The 19,658-nt window shown below is 47.6% G+C and overlaps 1 protein-coding gene across 2 annotated transcripts in view; it reads left to right on the forward strand.

Annotated features, from left to right (window-relative positions):
- Positions 1 to 399: 399 nt before the first annotated feature.
- Positions 400 to 19,658, forward strand: part of dsf (nuclear receptor dissatisfaction) — a 74,872-nt gene continuing 55,613 nt past the window's right edge. For both annotated transcript variants that reach the window (XM_055066927.1, XM_055066928.1), the window contains exons 1-2: positions 400 to 797; positions 15,033 to 15,102. In XM_055066927.1, the coding sequence (XP_054922902.1) occupies positions 15,093 to 15,102 (10 nt within the window). In that variant the 5' untranslated portion in view covers positions 400 to 797; positions 15,033 to 15,092. The remainder of the gene's footprint in view (positions 798 to 15,032; positions 15,103 to 19,658) is intronic.

A 19,658-nucleotide genomic window follows, 5' to 3' on the forward strand; every position in this document is an offset into this window, starting at 1 on the left:
GACGGCACGGGAGAGCGGGAGAGGAGGCGGTCTTCGCTTTTTGTTTCCGGGGCGTTTTCGGGAAGCGGAGAGGGATGACGGCGTAACCGAGAGGAGAGAAAGGCGACTCCCCGCGACTGCGCCGCTTCAGCGAAGGGTCGGTCGCGGCGGCGGCTGGCAGCAGTCAGGAAACCGAAACCAGCGCAAACCTAAAAGCCCCGTCGTCACCGCCCTTGCTTTCCCTTCCCGCGAACGCCACACTTTCTAACCGCCGCGCGGCGGCAAGCCTTGCCCCACTTCCCTTCGCTTTCCCGTGACGAAATGGCGGTGCCCCCTTCGTCACCTCCGGTGCCTGGGGAGAGGTGCCGACCGTGGCAGGACGAGGAGGGGCTCCGCTGGCCAGCGGGTGAGGGTGGTGAAGCCAGTTTTTCGGGAAGGCAGGTTTCTCCCCCGGGCTGGTGTGGTGGCTCGGCTTGGCTCTATCGAGAGTCACTCGGGGCCATCCGAACCGCGAGTCGCCGGTCGTCGGAACGGCGAGACTTTGGAACGTATGCCTTCACCTTCGCGAGGCTACCAGAGCTGCCACTGTGGGCCGCTCACGCATTTTTGTGCACCGCGTCCGTCTTCGGGCCATCGTCGCCTCCTTGCTCCCCCTAATGACCCGCGCGTGACCGTGTCGCAGTGAAAGTGAGCTGGTTGCTCGCCGCGCGACGTAGCCGAGGCCTCCGAAAGTCACAGTGTTCGACAGGAAAGCGCCGCAACCGGCCCAGACCACCGCCAACACGGAGGATTTACGGGTCACATCGCCGCTGGAGAATGTGAGTAACTTCGCCATTTCAGGTCCCTCATTCAACACGTGCTTCATCTATATCGCTCCATCATTCGCATGCTCAGTGGAACTTTCAATGTCGCTCTCGTACAAAATCGCGATTCTCACAGCAGATTCAAGCCATCGATGACAAAGAAAATATTATAAGATTATAAGATATTATAGAGAATATAGCTACCGAAGCCATTTACTTTCACTTTGACGGACGGATGGCCATTCCCTATTTCGGAGTGAGAAAGTGATGTTTTCCATGGCACCACTTTCAATCAGCCATGTTTTTGTGTATAAGTGTTCTTAACGTGCGGAAAAACGGCATTTTTTACCGTGAGCACAAACACCGTCTGTAAGCGTTTTTTGTATTACCATCCAATCGAAATACCAGCTGCTGCCATGCACCGGAAATCAAAGTCGTGTTCTCTTGCTTCGCAGCTAAGGCCCACAGCTAATAAAGTACCATGACCGATCCTTGAAAGTCCTGTTGCGCTCCCAGAGTCAAAAGACATCACATAAATATAGAGCCGACTGTCCGCTGCGTAAGTAAGCGTACCTCGAACAATAGGGCCTAATTCATAATGGTTGTCCTCTGGGAGGGCTTGTGGCAATGGCCAAACCACCTTCGTTAATATATAACCACTGAGACGGTTACCCGACACCTGTTCATAAGAATAGATCTTTGTGAACATGGAATCTCCTAAGGACACAACACAATGCGGCTAAATGTCGTCGAGTTATTCCCGCCAAATACTTACGACCCTATATATAGGCGTCCTCGCGCGCAAGAGAGATACCAACACGAAATTGAAAACCCTTACTCGATTATCGAGTATGTTCGGGATATACGAGAAGACCCACGACATGCCTCTTAGCGACTGATAAGATTTCAAGATGCGGGCCTTCTTGAGGACTTGATGATGAACACCTCGCTCAAACACAAGGGCTAGTTTTTGAAGATATCACACGTATCGCAGTTTTCTCACGATAACAATTCACAGCGCATTATTAATCTAATGTTTCGCGCATCTCTATGCGTCCAGTTCAAGAATTCTTTCTTACGCGCAGCAATTAGGTCATTGATTAGTTCTCAACAGCGGAAAGGCGTCCTGGCGAAGCTTCCCCGCTATCTCTCAAACATTAGCAGTGGGGGCGATGTCATTGCTTCCACTTAGTGGAATCATCGAGGAAATGGAGACAAAATTGAGCTAAATCGCTGCATAGGAGCCGGAAGTTGCCTCACGTGTACCTCGCGGTATACCCGACGCGAAATACGTTTTCCAATTTTTTTAAATCCTTTTTCTATTATGTATTCCCGTTAGAGTTCCGCTCGCGCTCGATGCAAGGGTAACTCGACTATATATTCGCCTGCGATTGAATAATTCATTTCAGGTATTGCGTTTTACTTATCCTCTATATTGCTGAAATATTATGAACCACACTCCCGCGGCTCTCTCCTCACAGTTTCTAATGAGGTTTAACTAATTTCACGTAATTTGTTGCTTTAAAACCCTGGAATGGAGAAACACGATAGCCCATGACCACCAGCGCAACAGGTAATATAGGAGTGCTGTAGAGGCCGTTGACACGTGATTGACAGACGGTAGTGTCACTGGCCTTGTGCACAGCACTCCTTTATTCTCAATTCGACACCCTCACCACTAACACACCTTCGCTCGTTGCCGCATCCACCCGCCTCTCGCCCACTCCCCTTTAGGAGAATCCCACCTATATATATTCTGTGGCAAGGAAAGGATATGTCGCCTTGAAGAAGGCAAGTCCACTTATCGAAGCGTTGGCTCCTGCTTTCAGTTTGTTCTCGTTTTGCTCCTCGTCTTGAGTTTCCACCTCCCGCCTTTCTGGTTTACCCTAGAATGGATTGTTGTTTATACTTCACAGTAGAAAGCTAACCCATAATGCGTCGCAACTTCTTGGTTCACGTGCATATATGCAAACACAGCATAGCCGTTTCTCTAAGAAACACCTTCCCGTCTCAAGTTGTTTTGGATTTATTTCATTATTTTTACAAAATTACTATCTGTGCGCACCCTTTATCGACAGGCCCGCATTCGTAAGTTGTGCCTTGCGGTGTATGCTTACTTTATTTGTTTTTATTTTATTTTTTCGCAGAAGAAATTGCCAAGAACAGAGATGTTTGCCAGAAGTAATATTCGCCTAATGTCCGCGAACATACTCTTTTATGCTTCTGAAGACGCATAAGTAAGGCAAGTGGAATTGGAAGTCCATCAGTATTTTGATTTGTATATACCGTTCACGATGCCAATGACATGTCGGTCTTTACATATACTATACGCTGAACTCGCGACGATATAGATACAATATTAGGACAGGACCTGTACTTTTATTTCTTTGCAGTTATAAAACGCACTGTAAATGTAAGGAACGCTCTGCAAACCTCTCTATTAATTTGCGGAACAATTTCAGTGATGTACTTGATTGAAAATTTTTTTTTCTATACGCTAAGCCACTGGAAAACTCATTGCAAATGCAATGGAGTCATATTGGGCATCCTATGGGCAATGGCGATCGATATTTCAGAAGCATATTATTGACCAAGTCATGACGACATGCACGCCAGCTGCTAACATTGACGAGAAATATTGCAATAGATGAGCACTTTTGAGGACTTCAATATAATTAGCTGGAGAAAAGGAGGCGAACTGGATGCGAATTTCCGAGAGAGCAGTTGGTGCGGGGTGTACGAGGAATTATGGATGCATTTATCCACCTTATCGTGCGAAAGCTGCCCTGAGGCCGTAGAGAAGGACTGGGTAATCATTTCGTCAGCCTTCCGGGTTTGTGTATCTAAATACGCGCATGAGCCCCATAGCTTTCTTTATTTGACCCACATGGAAATGCGGACGCCCGCCGGGGCGCAATAAACCATACTCGGTCGACATATTCTTTCACTCTGGACATACTTTGTCGTTAACTACATGTGTTTCGGAAGAATGCTAATCGCATTGGTTGGTTATTACGTTTTCAATTAGGACCTTGAGGAATGCTGTTCTTCATACGGCAGACTGGGAAGCAATCGCATTTTCCAGCATCCCCTATATCCCCCCCCCCCCCCCCGCCCTACGCACACGCTTCCACATTTATTTATCTTGGTAATGTCACCTAATTAGACATAATCGTCATCGAATTTCTAGGTTCAATCTGCGCGATATAGAAACCGAGTGGACCGCGAGCGCATTAAAGGCAACTACTTCTCTCGTGTCAGACGTTGATGCCCCATGACGAAAAGCGCGACGAAGTCTCAACCTGAAGGTCGCGGGCCATTGCGGTAGATACTGACACGGCACGCTTTGTCCTTCGAGCATATGCCGCCGTTGCAGCGGCGGAATACCCCAGCAGTAGTCACCCTCGACCATGCCATCGCTGAAACTTCGTCGCGTGCTTCATCATGGGGCATCACCGTCCGACGTAATACCGGCATCGCCTTTCCTGCGCTGCCGGAAGCAGGAGGGTTTCTGCATGCTCGGATTCAGTATTTCCTGCACGAACAAACGCTGAAGCTCGCTGATCAATGTCTCAAATAAGTGCGATATTTAAAAGGGGGAAAAAATGGGGGCGCTTTAAAATGCGAATGCGTACAAAGTTGCCGTTATTTTCCTGCCTCCCCAGTCCTGATAAAAAGGCTATTAACAAATCTGTATTACTTAGTCTTCTGAAACTCATGTTATTAGCAGCAATGGATTCAATCAGGTAAATTCTAAGGCTTTACGTGCCAAAACGTGAATCTGGTTATGAGGCACGCCATAGCGGGGGAGTCCGGATTAATTTCGACCACACTGGGTTCTCTAACGCACGCCCAATGCACAGTATACGGGCGCTTTTGCATTTCGTCCCAATTTAAGTTTGACGGCCATGGCGCGAGATTTACTGCCGCCCTTTAGGGTTTAGCAGCATAATGCCATCGTCAGCACATGCCCCCATGGCGGTTAGCATAGCATATCCTCGTAGATTAGAGCTCTTCTGGAAGCATATGCCAAGTTCGCTACGCTGATATGCGTCCTCTAAAATGTCTCCAGACTATGTAAAAAAAAAAAAAAATACGTGCCCTATACGTTCTAGCATAAGCAGGAGGGACACAACATGCTTTTTCTTGGAAGGAGGTAGATATCGCCACATAAAACACTTCAACAAGCTCTGTACGCGCATGCGCGTTCAATATGAATCAATATTTGTTCCCTGCGTGGCAGTCGACATGATTGCGCGAACACAGGTTAGTCGTGGTCAAGTGCGCTCTGATTTTGTTCGAAAACTGATTTATTGAGTAGCTTTAGTGTTTTTGGCTATTTTTTGCATTCAGCAACAGCGGTTCACATTTCCTAGAAAATGGCGCCGCCTTAGATCACCTGGTAAGCAACGGCTCTGTCTCCGATAATGCCCATTGACACTTATGCAGGCAGCCTTGCCTCATAATAAAAAAGAAATAATAATACATTCTAGAGTTTTAATGGCCACAACTACGATATGATTATAAGGCACACTGCAGATGTAGGAGGGTACTCCAGATTAAGGTTGACTACGTAGGTTTTTTTGTTTTTTTTTTACGTGCAGCTAAAGCTAAGTACACGAGGGTTTCTGAATTTCACCCACATCAAAATGCGGCTGCCGTGGGCGGGATCCAACCCACGAGCCCGTGTTTAGCAGCACAATGTTACTAAGCGGATAGCTTAGCAACTGCCCGGTCGGCTCATGATGGTGCCCAGATTACACCCATACCGCTGTCAAGAACAGATGCAGCCACAAGTCTTCGCTCCCTCGCCCGCGAGCTTACACAGAATCTGTGGAACACCAGTGCATTCACGAACGCACGTCTCCACAAATTGGATCCACGTCTGCAACTCCGCCTACCACCAGGGTTGCCACGAGCGGAAGCAACACTTCTGTGCCGCCTGTGGCTCGGCGTGGCATTCACAAACTCCTATTCATTCCGCATTGGAATGGCCGACAGCCCTACTTGTGACACTTGCGGCTGCGAGGAGACGATTGAACACCTCCTTTGTGACTGTCCCCGTTACGCAGTGCGAAGAAAAGTGCTCGTGACCGCTCTCGCAAAACTGGACAATCGCCCCTTTACTGAGGAAAAAGCTCTAGGACACTGGTCCAGACGGGCTTCGGCACTCAAGGCCTTAAGGGCTTTGTTGAAGTTTTTAAGGACATGTGAATTGTGCGACCGCCTCTGAACGTTGTAGCGCGTAGTTTCGCGTTACTGTGTCAATTTTCTTTTTTTTTTTTCCTCTTCTTCTTCTTTCTCCTTTCATTCCCTTTACCCCTTTCCCCAGCACAGGGTAGCCAGCCGGTACCTACACTGGCTAACCTCCCTGTCTTTCCTCTCCTTTGTCTCCTCCTTCCTCCTTAGCAACTCCTCCAATCCCCCTTTCGAATCTCGGGCTTTACTTTCTTTTTCTTTTTTTTTTTTACTTTCCGTTTCATCATTTTGTCTCGTGCGTTTTTTCCAAGCACCCGCCCGGGTGATGCCATCATCCACCGATCATCCATCATCCATCATCCTCCAGCCTCCCTTAATCAACGCAGGGATGCGCTGGATGTACGATAAAAAACAAGAAGATGATTTACATATTAGACATTAGGGATTCTGTTCAATGCTATCAAAATTTACACGAGCTTGTGTTACTCAAGGTGCATGTATAGGTAAAGAAATATTAGCTGTCCAATATATAGTTTCCAGCTCTGTTTTCTCCAATTGCTTCCGATACCTTTCTCAGTTGTCGTTGTTGCGAGTGCCTGTTTGTTAAGCTTAGTATGAGCGTTATCAGATAGAAAATTACTTTGGCTCTGCATATTTCGAAAGCAAACACCACGGGTTTGAAAACCATGATGATAAACACTTGATTCAAGCCCTACAAAAATGGGCTTTTTATGAAAATCGACTGTATAAGGTAAGAGTATATTAAGTGTTCTTGAGGCTTTCAAATAAATACCTCGCCAGCGTATGCAATCACAGGGCACGGGACGTTTTCCAAGCTGCGTGCTCCGGTTAACAACCTTAACGTAGTGCAACTGAATAGGCAGCCGTTGTCTATGTGCCACTTGGCGCCGCTGGAGCCTGAGTGCAGCATCCTGCATCTTGTTGCCGGAGCCTCTGTTTTAAGGCGGTACTATTATTACATATAAACTAAAATATAATAATAAATCAAGCTCTCAATTAGTAAACAACGCTTCTGCAATGAACGGCCGCTCATATACACACAGAGAGGAACATTGTTGAAACATAATATATGAACTAAAGATTGCTGACTGTGGCCCAATAGATTATAACAGCATCTACTGTGGCGTATATAGTTGTGGGCTTATCGCTAATGAAAAAGTCCGGCCGCATGTTACACTCCCGTAACACGTGAAAGCGAAAGCCTCCTGCACATTTGCTAATGCATTAGGTTATAAGTTTAGATGCGTCAGACTTCTTGCAAGACATAACGAGCCTCAGTGTGGAGTAAACGTGTGGCAATTCATTGTCTGCGAGCTTCGGCCTCCTCTCTACGCGTTGCCGTCTTGCGTAGTCGCGCTGCTGTTTTCGCAGTTCGGCTTCTTCGGCTCGTTTTCGGCGCTTAGCAGAGGCGTCTCGAGCCCGTATAGCTGGGTCAGACTCGCGCCAACGACGTTTCTCTTCGACTTTACGTTGCATCCTCTCAGCAGAAGAAAGCAGCACCCGCGGTCGAACGCCTTGCTCCCATCGCTTCACATGTCGCACCTACCTCTCGCTTGGCGAGCAACTTCGGCCGCAGCGTCGAGGGGGATATGCAGTGCTTTACTGATGGTCCAGATGCTTGTTTTGAGGTTGTTCTTTATTGAAACTTATGCTGCTTTGTGCGTTGTATGGGTGATTTCAATGAATGTATGAGCCATTGCATTTTTGCTTGCTTACGCCGGTGTGAGCCATTGCTGATGATGATATTTTTATACCGTTCTACTAGACGCCGCCTTAACGGGGTATGAGCCATTGCAACAAGCCATTCAGGGCTTTCGCCTTAATAACTACATGGCGTGTACTTACATACCAAATGATTGGATATGTGCGCTATGTACTCGACATTATACAGGGGTCCAGCATAATTTTAGCCAAGAATTTAAAAATGAAAGGCGCATCGGAAGCGAATTGAACAGAATGCATGACGCATACGAAAGCCTATAGTAACTCAGACATTTTTCGTTTCCCCATAACTCACTAATTATATAAGTTTAACTACCCAAATTTTTAATTATTGGCTGAGGACCTCAAGCATCATATGCGAATTTGTAGAGCACCTTCAGAAACCACCGATCGAGTTGTTTCCTTTACGATACGTCTCACGTAGTCCTTTTTTTCCGGGGTGCATAGAAAGCTCACGAAATATAAAAAAAAAAAAAAAAAGCCACGTGACGGAGCGCTTGCGCAGTGGTATCGTGCTGCTCTCAAGCGTGCGTTCGATGAACAAGGTCAGCTCCTGTGGGATGACGGCGAAAATGCATGCTGGTGGCCAATTGAGCGCTGTCGATTAAATAAAGAACACCCTGCCGCTTCCTCGTTGCCACTGGGTATGGGTTTCCGAATAGACAAGCACAACAAGTGGCAAGAAGTGATGAAGTCGACAACGAAAGCAGCTGAGTGCGGATAAAAAAAATTATGTAATATACGACCAGAGCATGTATGCAATGAGCGAGGATCGTTCAGCTGTATATAGAGCACTGATGAACAGGCTAGCTACAGAAGCAACATAGTGTGAAGACAGTAGTTAAGGGGAAAAATGAATCAGAGCGTGCCACATGTTAAAATAGACAACAATAACAGCAACAACCCGAGTGTGCATCAAGTTAGGAGCGTTGAGAAATACATTTAAATACATAAGGACAAACTACGTTAGGAAATTTCTGTCAGGCCCGCTTAAGTAACTTTGTTGTTTGGGGCCCCATTGACGATGATTATGAATTACCAGTGATGAGAATGATGAAGAAGACGGCGAGGATCACGAGGAGGAAGTAGTGCACGTCCTCGTCGCCCTCGGAGACGTACATCCACTCGAAGTTTAGCGTGCCACCGGCGTAGACGTTGAGCACCTGCGACGCCACCGAGGCGACGATCGCACTCCGGCGGCGTAGACCGCATGGAGACGGTGCGTTATGCGCTTCCTGGCGGCGTTCCAGACGCCGGTGGCGGTCAGCTGCAGGAACACCTTTTCCACGAGCGCCTGGAACTGCTCGTTCTCGTGCGAGCGCATATGCACGAAGGCGACTGCATGCGTACGCAGAGACCTGCATTGTCGCGGGTAGGACGTATAAGGCGAACCAGCTGCCTCCACATGTCGCGTCGGTTCCTTCGACCCAGCCGTAGTGTTTGAGGGTGCGGAAGTGGGGCGCCGGCGATCGGTAGTTGACGATGCCGTCCCTGCGGTGATGGGTTCAATGATGGGATCACGGTGATGGGTTCAAATGCCTAATAGTTAGAATTGCGTGTCTCGTCCGTTGTTTTCAAGTTTATTCTGAGACAAAAGACTGTAAACACATACAAAGAGACCTCGCATTTTAACATGACATTTTCAATATTTCTACTTCGAAAAAAAAAGTTTTTTTTTTCAAAGTTGTGGGGTGGCAACACCGGAGTTGAAATTATTCCGGAATCATTCCATATTCTAAAGCAATATACCTGGGATGGAACAAGAATGGAGTGATGTCCCCACTGTGGCAGTTGGAAGGGGAACAGAATGAGGGTCCGAAATACCGGAACGCAGTTGGAATTGAATGGGCGCAAATTCACGGAGCACTAAATGTTTATATTATGCTTAATTAAAAAGAAAGTGTATTTGTCAATTAGACTAAGCTAGACTTGTTCAATTTCAGAATTTTTACTCAGTAAAGCTCTCTCAATATGTATCTATAGGTGACTGCCTTTGCTGCGGCAATTATAAACAAAATTGTTTTCTACCCATTGTATACCTTCGCGTTATGATTTGTTATGATTTGGAAACTTCTCTTCGTTACGCTGATGATTCGAAGTTCATATAACGATAGGTACGTTGAGTTAACGCCTATAACTTTTTCTTACGGAGTTATGTCAGCTTTCTCTAGTTTTAATGAACTCCTAACATTAAGTTAAGGCGTCTTAGAATTATTTGATTTAGTAAGAGCATCTTTACATAAGCAAAGGGATGACGGCCAAAAACGGCCACGTCGCAACGGTCGCACCCTGTGTGAGCCTACGATGACTGGGAAAGCGCGCTATGTTTTTAGCCTAATTTCGAGTATACACAAGGCTCGATAACAGGCCTTAAGGGGTCCTCTATGAAATGGCGTCCATCAATGTTAATGGTTAAACAATGAAAGGTATTAGACGTCACCGGTCCCGGCAGCTCAAAATTCGTTCACTGCGAGAACCACTTTCTCGTTGATGACAACCATTTCATTTTGCTTGCCTAGTTTTTCTTGAAATAATTGAGCTCACTCACTGCATGCAGGGGTAAGCGGTGTAAAAAAAGATTTGTACTTTGCTTTACTCGAGTGATATTAACTATAGAGAAATTACAGACAACAATGTCCTGGAGAAATAAGGGGTCAGAAAGAGTGTTTGTCCTTGTGCGCAAAATAGTACGCAACATATTAGTTTCCATGTCAAGAATTTAAACAAAATAATGGAAACGAAAGTATTAAACAATTATTGAGAAATCGTTTCATACACTTAAATTGAAGCAATGAAACGGACAAACTGTGCCACTCCAGCACTGAGAATGGTTCAACCTTAACCATACCGCGGAGATAAGAGGAGTGGATATGTCCACTCCACGGGTATGTCCCCCTTTTGAAAGTTAGTGTGACTGGAATGGAGGGATCCACTCCGCAAAACTGGTTGATTCGCTTCTGTTAGGTTGTCATTCAATCCCTGTTGTCTAACGCGCATGTCACTGTCATTAAGTTAGTCATCTATCCCCGAACTGCTCTAGCGGCATCACTGAGGAGAAAGAGAACCTCGTGTTGTAAAGCAACAAGCGTATTATTTATACAGGGCCACTCTATATCGTTCGGCACATGTGGCACACAATCTATACACGCGAATACGAAAAGCCCCGTGTACAACTCTACCTTTAACACAAAAACGAAGAAAAGAGTCTACATTCTGTGCAATTCTTACCAAAATTTTGCAAGCTGATACAGCTGGAGAAAACTCAACCTGTCAACAATGTTTCACGGAGGTCACCAATCAAAGATATCAATAAACAATAGGTTCGGAACACTTGATAATGTGAGAAAAAATAAGGTTATCATAATATGGTGAAGTACATATTTTACTTCTACAAAAGCATCTTGTGACTTTTGCGACAATAGCCAACTCTGATATAACGTATGATTGTAAGAAATATTCTGCAAGTTCCGTGAGACGGGAATGATGGCTGTAGGTTTCAGTTTGCTGTCGCCGAGGGTGGAGCGCCGGCAAATAATTGATAAAATCAGAAATTAATAAAATCGAGAGAACTTTTTATCAAGAAAGACTTTGAGACTGACCGCGAATTCAGTGTCGCAGTTTGAGACCCGAATGCTTAAATACATCGTAATGGCCATGGAGGCAATAAACGCGCAGAAGGGTTATAATTTATGTTAGCTCTTAGACTAACAAATTTACTGCATGGACAGCATGCATATATGAACCAAGCAAACTTAGAGTTACCTCATCATGGTGCATAATAGGGAATGGTTTCTTTCTTTTTCTGTGCGCCTACAAGCCCTTGTATTTCCTTGCCATGTCCATGGTGTTATCGTAGGACTGATCTGGACAGTTGTCAATTAAAGTGCCATTTTCGTGAAAAAGCGAGCACATGTTTGTTGCCACATATTCACCGATGGGCGATCATGTTGTTACAAGCCCAATGAATGAATGAAGGAGCATAGCAAGTTCCAGATGACAATATGATGCATGTGGACATGGAGGTGTCTGGTGTGGAATCGAAGAGGGAGGAATGTTTGGTTTCTTGCAATTCATGACCGATCCGTCTGCTTACAGCATCTACCATTATGCCAACAAACTAGCCGCAGGTCAACTTGTATATGGGTAACCTTCGCTCTTGTTGCCATGCCGCTGACTTCGCATGCTCTTGAACTTTCATCCGCGCCGTTCCAATCTCAAACTACTTCGGCTGCTGCCAAACACTTTCAAATAATAATTCTCGTAGAACGTTCCCTGGACGTCCTGTGACAACTTCTTGTGTAACCAGAATTGCTGATGGCACCCTGGTAATGAGCCACTTAAAATTATTCAGGAGCCCGTCAAGGAAATGTTTCTCATGGGGCCTCCTGGCAGGCGGAGCACCCGGCTTGCAGCCCCCATAGTCGATATGGTAATCAGGCTCTAATTTCCATAAGCATCAAAGAAAGTTTGACCGAGGCACTTAAGACTGCTTACGTGAGGGAATGTTAAAGCATTGTATAGTCACTTAGGGTAAATGTTTTCGCTTAAGATTCATCCGTATGTCGCAGTGCACGTTACAAACTTGCACGGCATTCTTCTTTTTTTTTTTTTTTTATTGTGCGCGATCCCTTGCTTCGTCTTCTGCGGCGTGTCTCCGTAGCCGACCGCATTTCACAGATGCCGCTCAGGTAGACGCTTCGGAATGCGTCCCACTAGACACACCACCGACAAAATCCGAAGGGCAAGCGTGGGAGGCAGCGACATGACGTGTACAAGGACACATGCACACGGCACATCTCCTTTTATACACTCATGGTTTGGCGTCGAGAGTGCATTGCTGTAGAGACAGCACCGATGAAGTATGAAGAGCAAGTGACACGTGGGAGGCCGTGACGGAGGCACTGACGTGACGTGCGCAATGACGCACTCACTGGGCAGAACTATAGTCAACCATAACCGCGGAGCCACCGTGGCGTGAGTCGGAGAACTGTGCTCGTTTCGCACCCCACAGGCACGGCTTCGATTCCCACCCAGACCGAAGTGCAGTACATTTTCTATGCAATTTGATTAATTTACTTTGTTTACGAAAACCTGCCTGACAGATTTGACGTCAATAGGCGCATTTTTGAGGTGTGCTTACTCATCGCGCCGTCGACCATTTTCGGTACCATCTTACGGTTATACGTCGACAACGGCAATGCCAGATTATCGCGTCAAAGGGCGTATAATGCTTTCGCATTAACAGCTTTTTACACCGTTTCCCACATACACGTGGAATCCGGCCAGTTTTATTGCTTTGTTTTGTTTTTTCCAGGACTGTAAATGGATTGGAAAGCATTCAGCCGCTATTGTTATATTTCGGAAAAGGCGCATTACGCTTATGGAGCGCGCAATGCGGTTCTTGTTATTAAAAAACGATGTGAAGTGCGATCATGTTTATGTTTTACAGCGAGAGAGAGAAACGAAGAGGGAAAGGCAGGGAGGTTAGCCAAGGACCTGCCCGTCTGGATACCCTACACTTGGGGAGGGGAAAGGGAAAAACAGATAAGGAGAAAAAAAGAAAAATAATAGCCAGTCATTCACAGTCAGTCGCAGTGGAATTTGCACTGTCACAAACGTTCACACAATCCAATGTCCTTCAAGAAGCGCAGAAGGGCTTTTGTGGCCTTTAGCATGCAAGAACGCATAGGCCATGGTCCAATGATCTTATCTTCTGTGAGCGCTCTATTGTCTAGCAGGTTGAATTTCGCTTGTAAGGTACGTCGTTGAGTGTCAAAGGATGGGCAGTGACACAGAAGGTGCTCTAGAGTCTCATTGCACCAGCACAAATTGAACGCCGCACTGTTGGCCATACATATCAGGACTTATTAGGAATTTGTAAAATTGACTGCGACGTAGCTTAACACTGTAAGATAATTTACACCCTAAAAAGTGAAAAAGGGTGTAAATGTGTCTATAACTCACAACCTTAGGGTGTCCGTTATATAGATAACACCCTAAGGGTGTGAGTTATAGACACATTTACATCCTTTTTTCACTTTTTAGGGTGTAAATTATTTTACAGTGAATTCTAGTCCTTGAGCTCGTATGCTCAGAAAGGAGGACAGTGTTTGTACGAGAGATCGAAACACACTATCCACTACATATACATACTTAAAAAAAAATTGGTGATTGACATGGCATTTGATAACTTTACGGCACATTTCCAATTTACGAATACCAGGCAGTGAGCTTGCAAGGCGTATCCACCTGGAATGAATTTCCCGCTTGACACTAGTTTCGCGATATGCGTTCTACTCCGGCTGCAGCTTTGCATGTGGCGGCTGCATGCGGCCGCGCTGCTGAATCTTGAGAGCGACCTGCGTTGGGGGCAGAATCTAGGTACATCGGCGCATCGTAGCTTTGTGCGTGCTGTTTGTCCTAGGTGCTCGCTTTGCGTTGAAGCGATAGACATTACGAAGATCACTTCGCTCGCTTCTGCTGCCGCGTTTCCTCAAGCCAGCGCTTTGACAGCGAGTGTCCGCCGTCATCGAGTGCGATGTGTTCATGTTTGCTGTGCGCACTGATGCCATACTTGTCCAATTAGTTAGCAAACGAATGTTTGCAAGTTGACTCGGCTGATAAATGTATTATCCTTACTTCGTATGGCTGTCTGCTAATTTGCTATCGCAAACCATGATTCGCATTTCGGACCTAAAGTTAAACGCCCTATAAATGTACAAACAGGTACTAGAGATTAAGACTAAGAAATGGTTTTTATATCTGTCATTTTTTATAAGGCGAAACACATTGTTCGTCCAAGTGCCTTTTTTTTCTTTGGTCCGCCATTTGCTTTTGTTACCTTTCGTGTGTCATTGCAACATGTCGTTGCTTTGAATGTTTACCGCAGCCGCTCCTGCAGTGTGCTGAGTGTAACTTTTGCAACTGTAGCAATGCCACGAATAAAAATCGTGGAAGCTTCATTTATGACAGTGCATCGTTGTAAAAGAAGCGTGGAGAGCCCTAAACAACATGTTTAATGATAAACGACAGCATGGTACATACAACATCTCAGTAAGAAAGATCTACCGAGCAGCATATTCTTTAAAAATGCGGAGTCATGTTGGCGTTAACACACTCTCTAGCGTACAGGCTCATGAACAAACCAGACAGCTGGCGCTATATACTTTTACGCAGAATCGAACAGAAAGATTGGCGGGAATGGCATTGCCAATAATAGAATGTGCTTTTATAAGGCATGTAAACAATGGCAATCGTGGCAAGCTCGCCCCTCATTACATCCGGCACGCATCTCCTCTTTTTGCGCAGAGAGTTCACTGGCCCTGGGCTCGGTTGGGCCCGCACCTGCCGACCAAATGTGACTCCACAATGGAAAAGCGTAAGCACGTGCTTTCTTTTCTTGTTATCCACCGCGAAACCGTAACACGCAGAAGGGCAATATGTCGACGCTACATATATATATATATATATATATATATATATATCTACAGAGAGAGAGAGAGAGAGATTGCTTAAAAATCATTTCAAGCTTCCTGCACAAATGTATAAGATAGATATGACGCGATTTCTTCATAAGGTCATAACACAGCAGCTGTCTTTAGTGATAGACGTAGTTAATAATTACGACCTTTTTATTTTTAACAAAATAATACGATAACACAATACATAATGGCACCATAACACAATACGAGTGCATGAATCGGAATATAGGGTGCCTCGATTACAGTGCGCCCTTCTGAAGCGCTCTATTGATGCACGTCACATTAGTTTATAACCTCTTATACATACTGATTTCGAAAAAAATCCGACGCGGCGCTAAGTTATGAAGAGCATGTTTGCGGTTAACTTCATTCGCAACCGGAGTCTGAAATGTCGAACTGCACTACTTCCACTCCCGATACACCTCCGCCATTTGCAACACATACCACATAAATGCTCGCATTTATGAAAATCCCGGTGACACATAAAATATCTGGCGCCCTTGCATCATTCCAGAAAAGGAATAGAAAGACCTGAAATAAATCGTTCAATTTTAGCCCGTTTTCCTGTGCAACAGCCGCACCAGTATGTCCGCCTTCTTGCCGACGCTTTTGTTCTTGTTTTAAATAAGTGTACCCGAGAAAGTTGACCGTGAAAACCAAGCGAAAATAACAAAAAAAAAGAAACCTCAGCACAGGCGCTAACCGTGTGACAGCCGGGGAGCGCGGGCATTTCCTTTTTGCCGGCGACCGGCGGATGGCGATTCCGCACAGCGGGAGGGACACGTGATTTTGCACACAGAAGGTGCATCTAAAGAGAGGGCCGGCACGCGGTGGTGGGTTGGTCGCAGACGCTCGCTTCGCGCGCCCTCATTGGCGGGTGTGTCCCGCGTGTCCGGCGCTCACTTGCTGACTTCCCGACGCACCGCCCTATAACGAAGCCGTGAGAGCCCGAGGGCCGGTATCGAGGGAGGGATAAGTCAACGGGGGCGTGTCTCTTGCTCGCCGCTCTAAACACACGTCTGCAATAGATGGCACCCAATCGGGCAGCGTGTAGTGGTATCGGGGGAGAGGGGCGTCGAAATGACCGTGCGATATTTATGCATAGGTACTGTGGTTTCACCGCCAGTATGAGCATCAAGGTAACAGCGGGGGGATTGGTGACTTGTGTAAGGAAAAGGAGCAATAACATAAGCGTTGAAAACAGAAATAAACGCAACTTTTAATTGAAGAATTGATTCCTAAACTAGAACGCCCTACACATTACGCTTGTTTGACTTCGCCATTCAACCGCGAAAGTTTGTTTACTTCGGTTTACGCGGTGTTTAATTCTTTAACCATCATTATCCACACGTGAGATTGTTTCCTGTTCTTGTTAAATCTATTCACACTCGGGCACAAAATTTTTACGGCACGCGAAATCTGAGAGAAAACAAAAAAGCTGACTTTCTGCGCCGTCCCACAACGCAGCCTAACATTCACCTTTACAGCCTGTAACAGCCCACGTGAACAACAGTGTAATGCTCGGTTTTACTGACTATACGGTTACAGGCAGCTCGCAAATCGAACGTTTTTCTTAGATCCCGTGCTCCGTAAACCTTTGCGTTCGGCTGCCCCAGAATTGAACTCTTTCAGACGGCATGCTGCCGTACTGAAGCGGCACCAGAAAGGGCCACAGCACCGCTGATCAAAGAACAGCGTCGCGAATGCAGGCGGATAGATCATGCTAGCGCATCCGCTCCGAGCCTTCGCATCCTACCGGGCGCTCTCCGCTACAGCTGGCACCAAGGCCAGGCCGGGTTCCAATAAACCGCGGCCGAGGTGTTTTTCCTCTCCTTAATTGCCTCCACGGTGCCGTTGCTCTTGTAGGTTGCGCCATCTGTCACAAGAGTCCCCCCCTTCACCGCACACCAACCGAGGCAAAAAATTGTCTGGTTCTGCTTACTCTGTTTATATAATGTTGCATTTCTCTGCTTTACCTTATTCGCGCGGTATTTTCTCTGCATTAAGCAACAAAAATAGATAGATAAAGTGGTTCGGCAGGAGCATCTTTATCGTGGATTGATAGCATGGTTTATACTTATCGGGTCCGCTATAGTGCTATTTGTTTAAATGCTGGTGTAGTAGAGGTTCACATCACTGGTGATGTCGCCTACTTCTCTCCTAGACGTACAACACCTATCAACGCTACGGCTGATATGCTAAGCGGAATAAGCCGACAAACTAAGGAAATAACTCGAGAGTGTGCAATATAAATAATATGTAGATAAGAGTCAGGACGCGGCCACGCATAGTTTACAAAAGGTCGAAATCAACGCAATATATCCACCAGAAAAGTATACAATTCCCATAACCAGTATGTTTGTTAAGCATTGTGGGGATTTGGGGAATTCGACGTGCCATTGCGCGGGCGCATTTCACCCATGTCTGCAATCCTTTTTGCCACGTCGTCCTTGCTCCGAACCAGTTTTGGCGGTGGCGCTCCACTTGCGCTGGTTCGCGGTGAGGGCGGAGCTAGTGACGTCACGGAGCGGCCCCTGGTGGCTACTGCCGTGACGGTAGCGACTCTCTTGCTCCTTGGGACAGCGCCCGGTACGTACATGCTTCCTCTCGTCCGCCGACACCTTTGTGACTAGGACTGAGCTCACGCACGGTGCCTTTGCCCGTGCGGGGAGCGCGTACCTCGTGTTGTTCCTATCCCGACGCTAAGCCGAAGAACGGGTGCCTAGTGCTCGCGCGAGGTCGTACCACGCCGAGCCGAACTCATCGGAGGCCCAAGCCGAAGGAGATTGCCCGAGCTCTCCCGAGTTGACCCATCGGTTATCGCGAGAGCGAGTAGCATAGCCGCCGGGACTTTTCCTAGCGGCGCGTCCCAGCTTGAGCCTGTGCTCTCGCAGCGACGTGCTACAGGTGCCCCTAACTGTATTTTCGCCCTTGGTGCGGGACCCCTTTGGTTCCCCGCCGTCCCGGGACTGGGCGTTCGTGCAGTGTTGGGTGCCGTTGGAGACAATAAACGGTTTCCGTCAATTTAGGGCAATACTGTGTTCTTGCGTGCGTCGCTCGGTAGCCCCTCGTGGCCTGAGCTCGCGCGCAGCGGCGCTAGAGGCTGACGGCTGACGCGGCCCTGTGGCTCGCTAAGCTCGAACCCGCGGTGGTCGGTACTCCTGTGAGACCCTAAGACCCCACACTGGCGCCCAACGCGGATTCAAAGGCTCATTAAGCTTTTGTCTGTGCTTAGCCGAGTCAGTACGCCTTTGCATATTGTACTCGCCGCGTTATGTCTGCTAGGCCTAGTGACCTTTGTCATTTGTTAGGTGACTTTTGCCCTTTGTTACCGCGAGCAGACGCCGCGTTGCTCGATAACGGGGCCAGTGCTCCCCTTGAGCAGCGAACTCATGCACCCTCACCTGTCGCAGCCCCCTGTGGGGACGACAACACGAGGCGCTACGTACCAGCTCCCATTGGAGCAGTAGCGTTGTTTGGGAACGAGGCCAGAGCCCTCCCCGAACAGTGCACACCAGCACATTCGTCTGCCACGATTCCCTTCGGAATGCAAGGCAGTGCGATGTCGCAGCGCTCTCGATCGGCTCCCTGTGGAGTTTACGGAGCGCAGCACGGAAACGGGGCCTTAGCCCTCTCCGACGTTTGCCCGCTGGCTGCTCCTCAAATGAGCAGCCAAAACCAGTGGTCTGCCACGGCCCCCTGTGGGGATTACAATGCTGCAGCCACGAATTTCGCTCACTCGTCTCCCTTTGGAGTGCATTCGGTTGTGCCCAGTGGCGCAACCTTCGAGCGCGCACCTGTTTTGTCGACGCTGGCTGCAAGCGGCTTAAGCAACTCACGTATAGCTGCCTCAAGTGGCGGCTGTGAACGACAGCAGGCGCACCCCGCTAGGAGCCCGTTTTGCTCTGGGGTTGGCGGCGCCGCGGCCGGTATCCCTGTGGAAACCGCGCCGCTAATCGAGCTGGACGACTGTTCACCCTTGCTCGGCCACGCCGCTAACGCGCCAACGCTTCCCTTTGGAGCAGGTGCACAGACGCTGTTGCAAAACGCCGCCGAAATGATTCAGTCACTCTCGGGGGCAGTTAAGGCGCTTTCGGCTGTACCGAAATGCGCGCACCCCGCTGTACGGTTGGCAGTCCCGACTTACAGCGGATACGGTGACCTGCTCAGTGCCAGGGATTATTGTGACTCCCTGGTACGCTACCAGATGGCAAATCGTTTGGAGGATCAGGAGGTGCTGGAACGCGTCGTTCCCGTAGCACTTACTGACACGGCGGCTAGGTGGTACCGGCTTTCCGGATACCGTGCAACAACCCTCGAGGAGTTCCGCGTGGCATTCCTGCGCGAATTCCTACCCGCTGACTACCAGAGTAGGATGCGGCGAGAGCTTGAGCTACGTACACAAGCTCCTGACGAGTCGCTTCAGGAGTACGTACGCGCGATGCAAGACCTG

This window comes from Dermacentor andersoni, chromosome 6 (assembly GCF_023375885.2).
Source record: "Dermacentor andersoni chromosome 6, qqDerAnde1_hic_scaffold, whole genome shotgun sequence".
Classification (NCBI taxonomy): Eukaryota; Metazoa; Arthropoda; class Arachnida; order Ixodida; family Ixodidae; genus Dermacentor; species Dermacentor andersoni.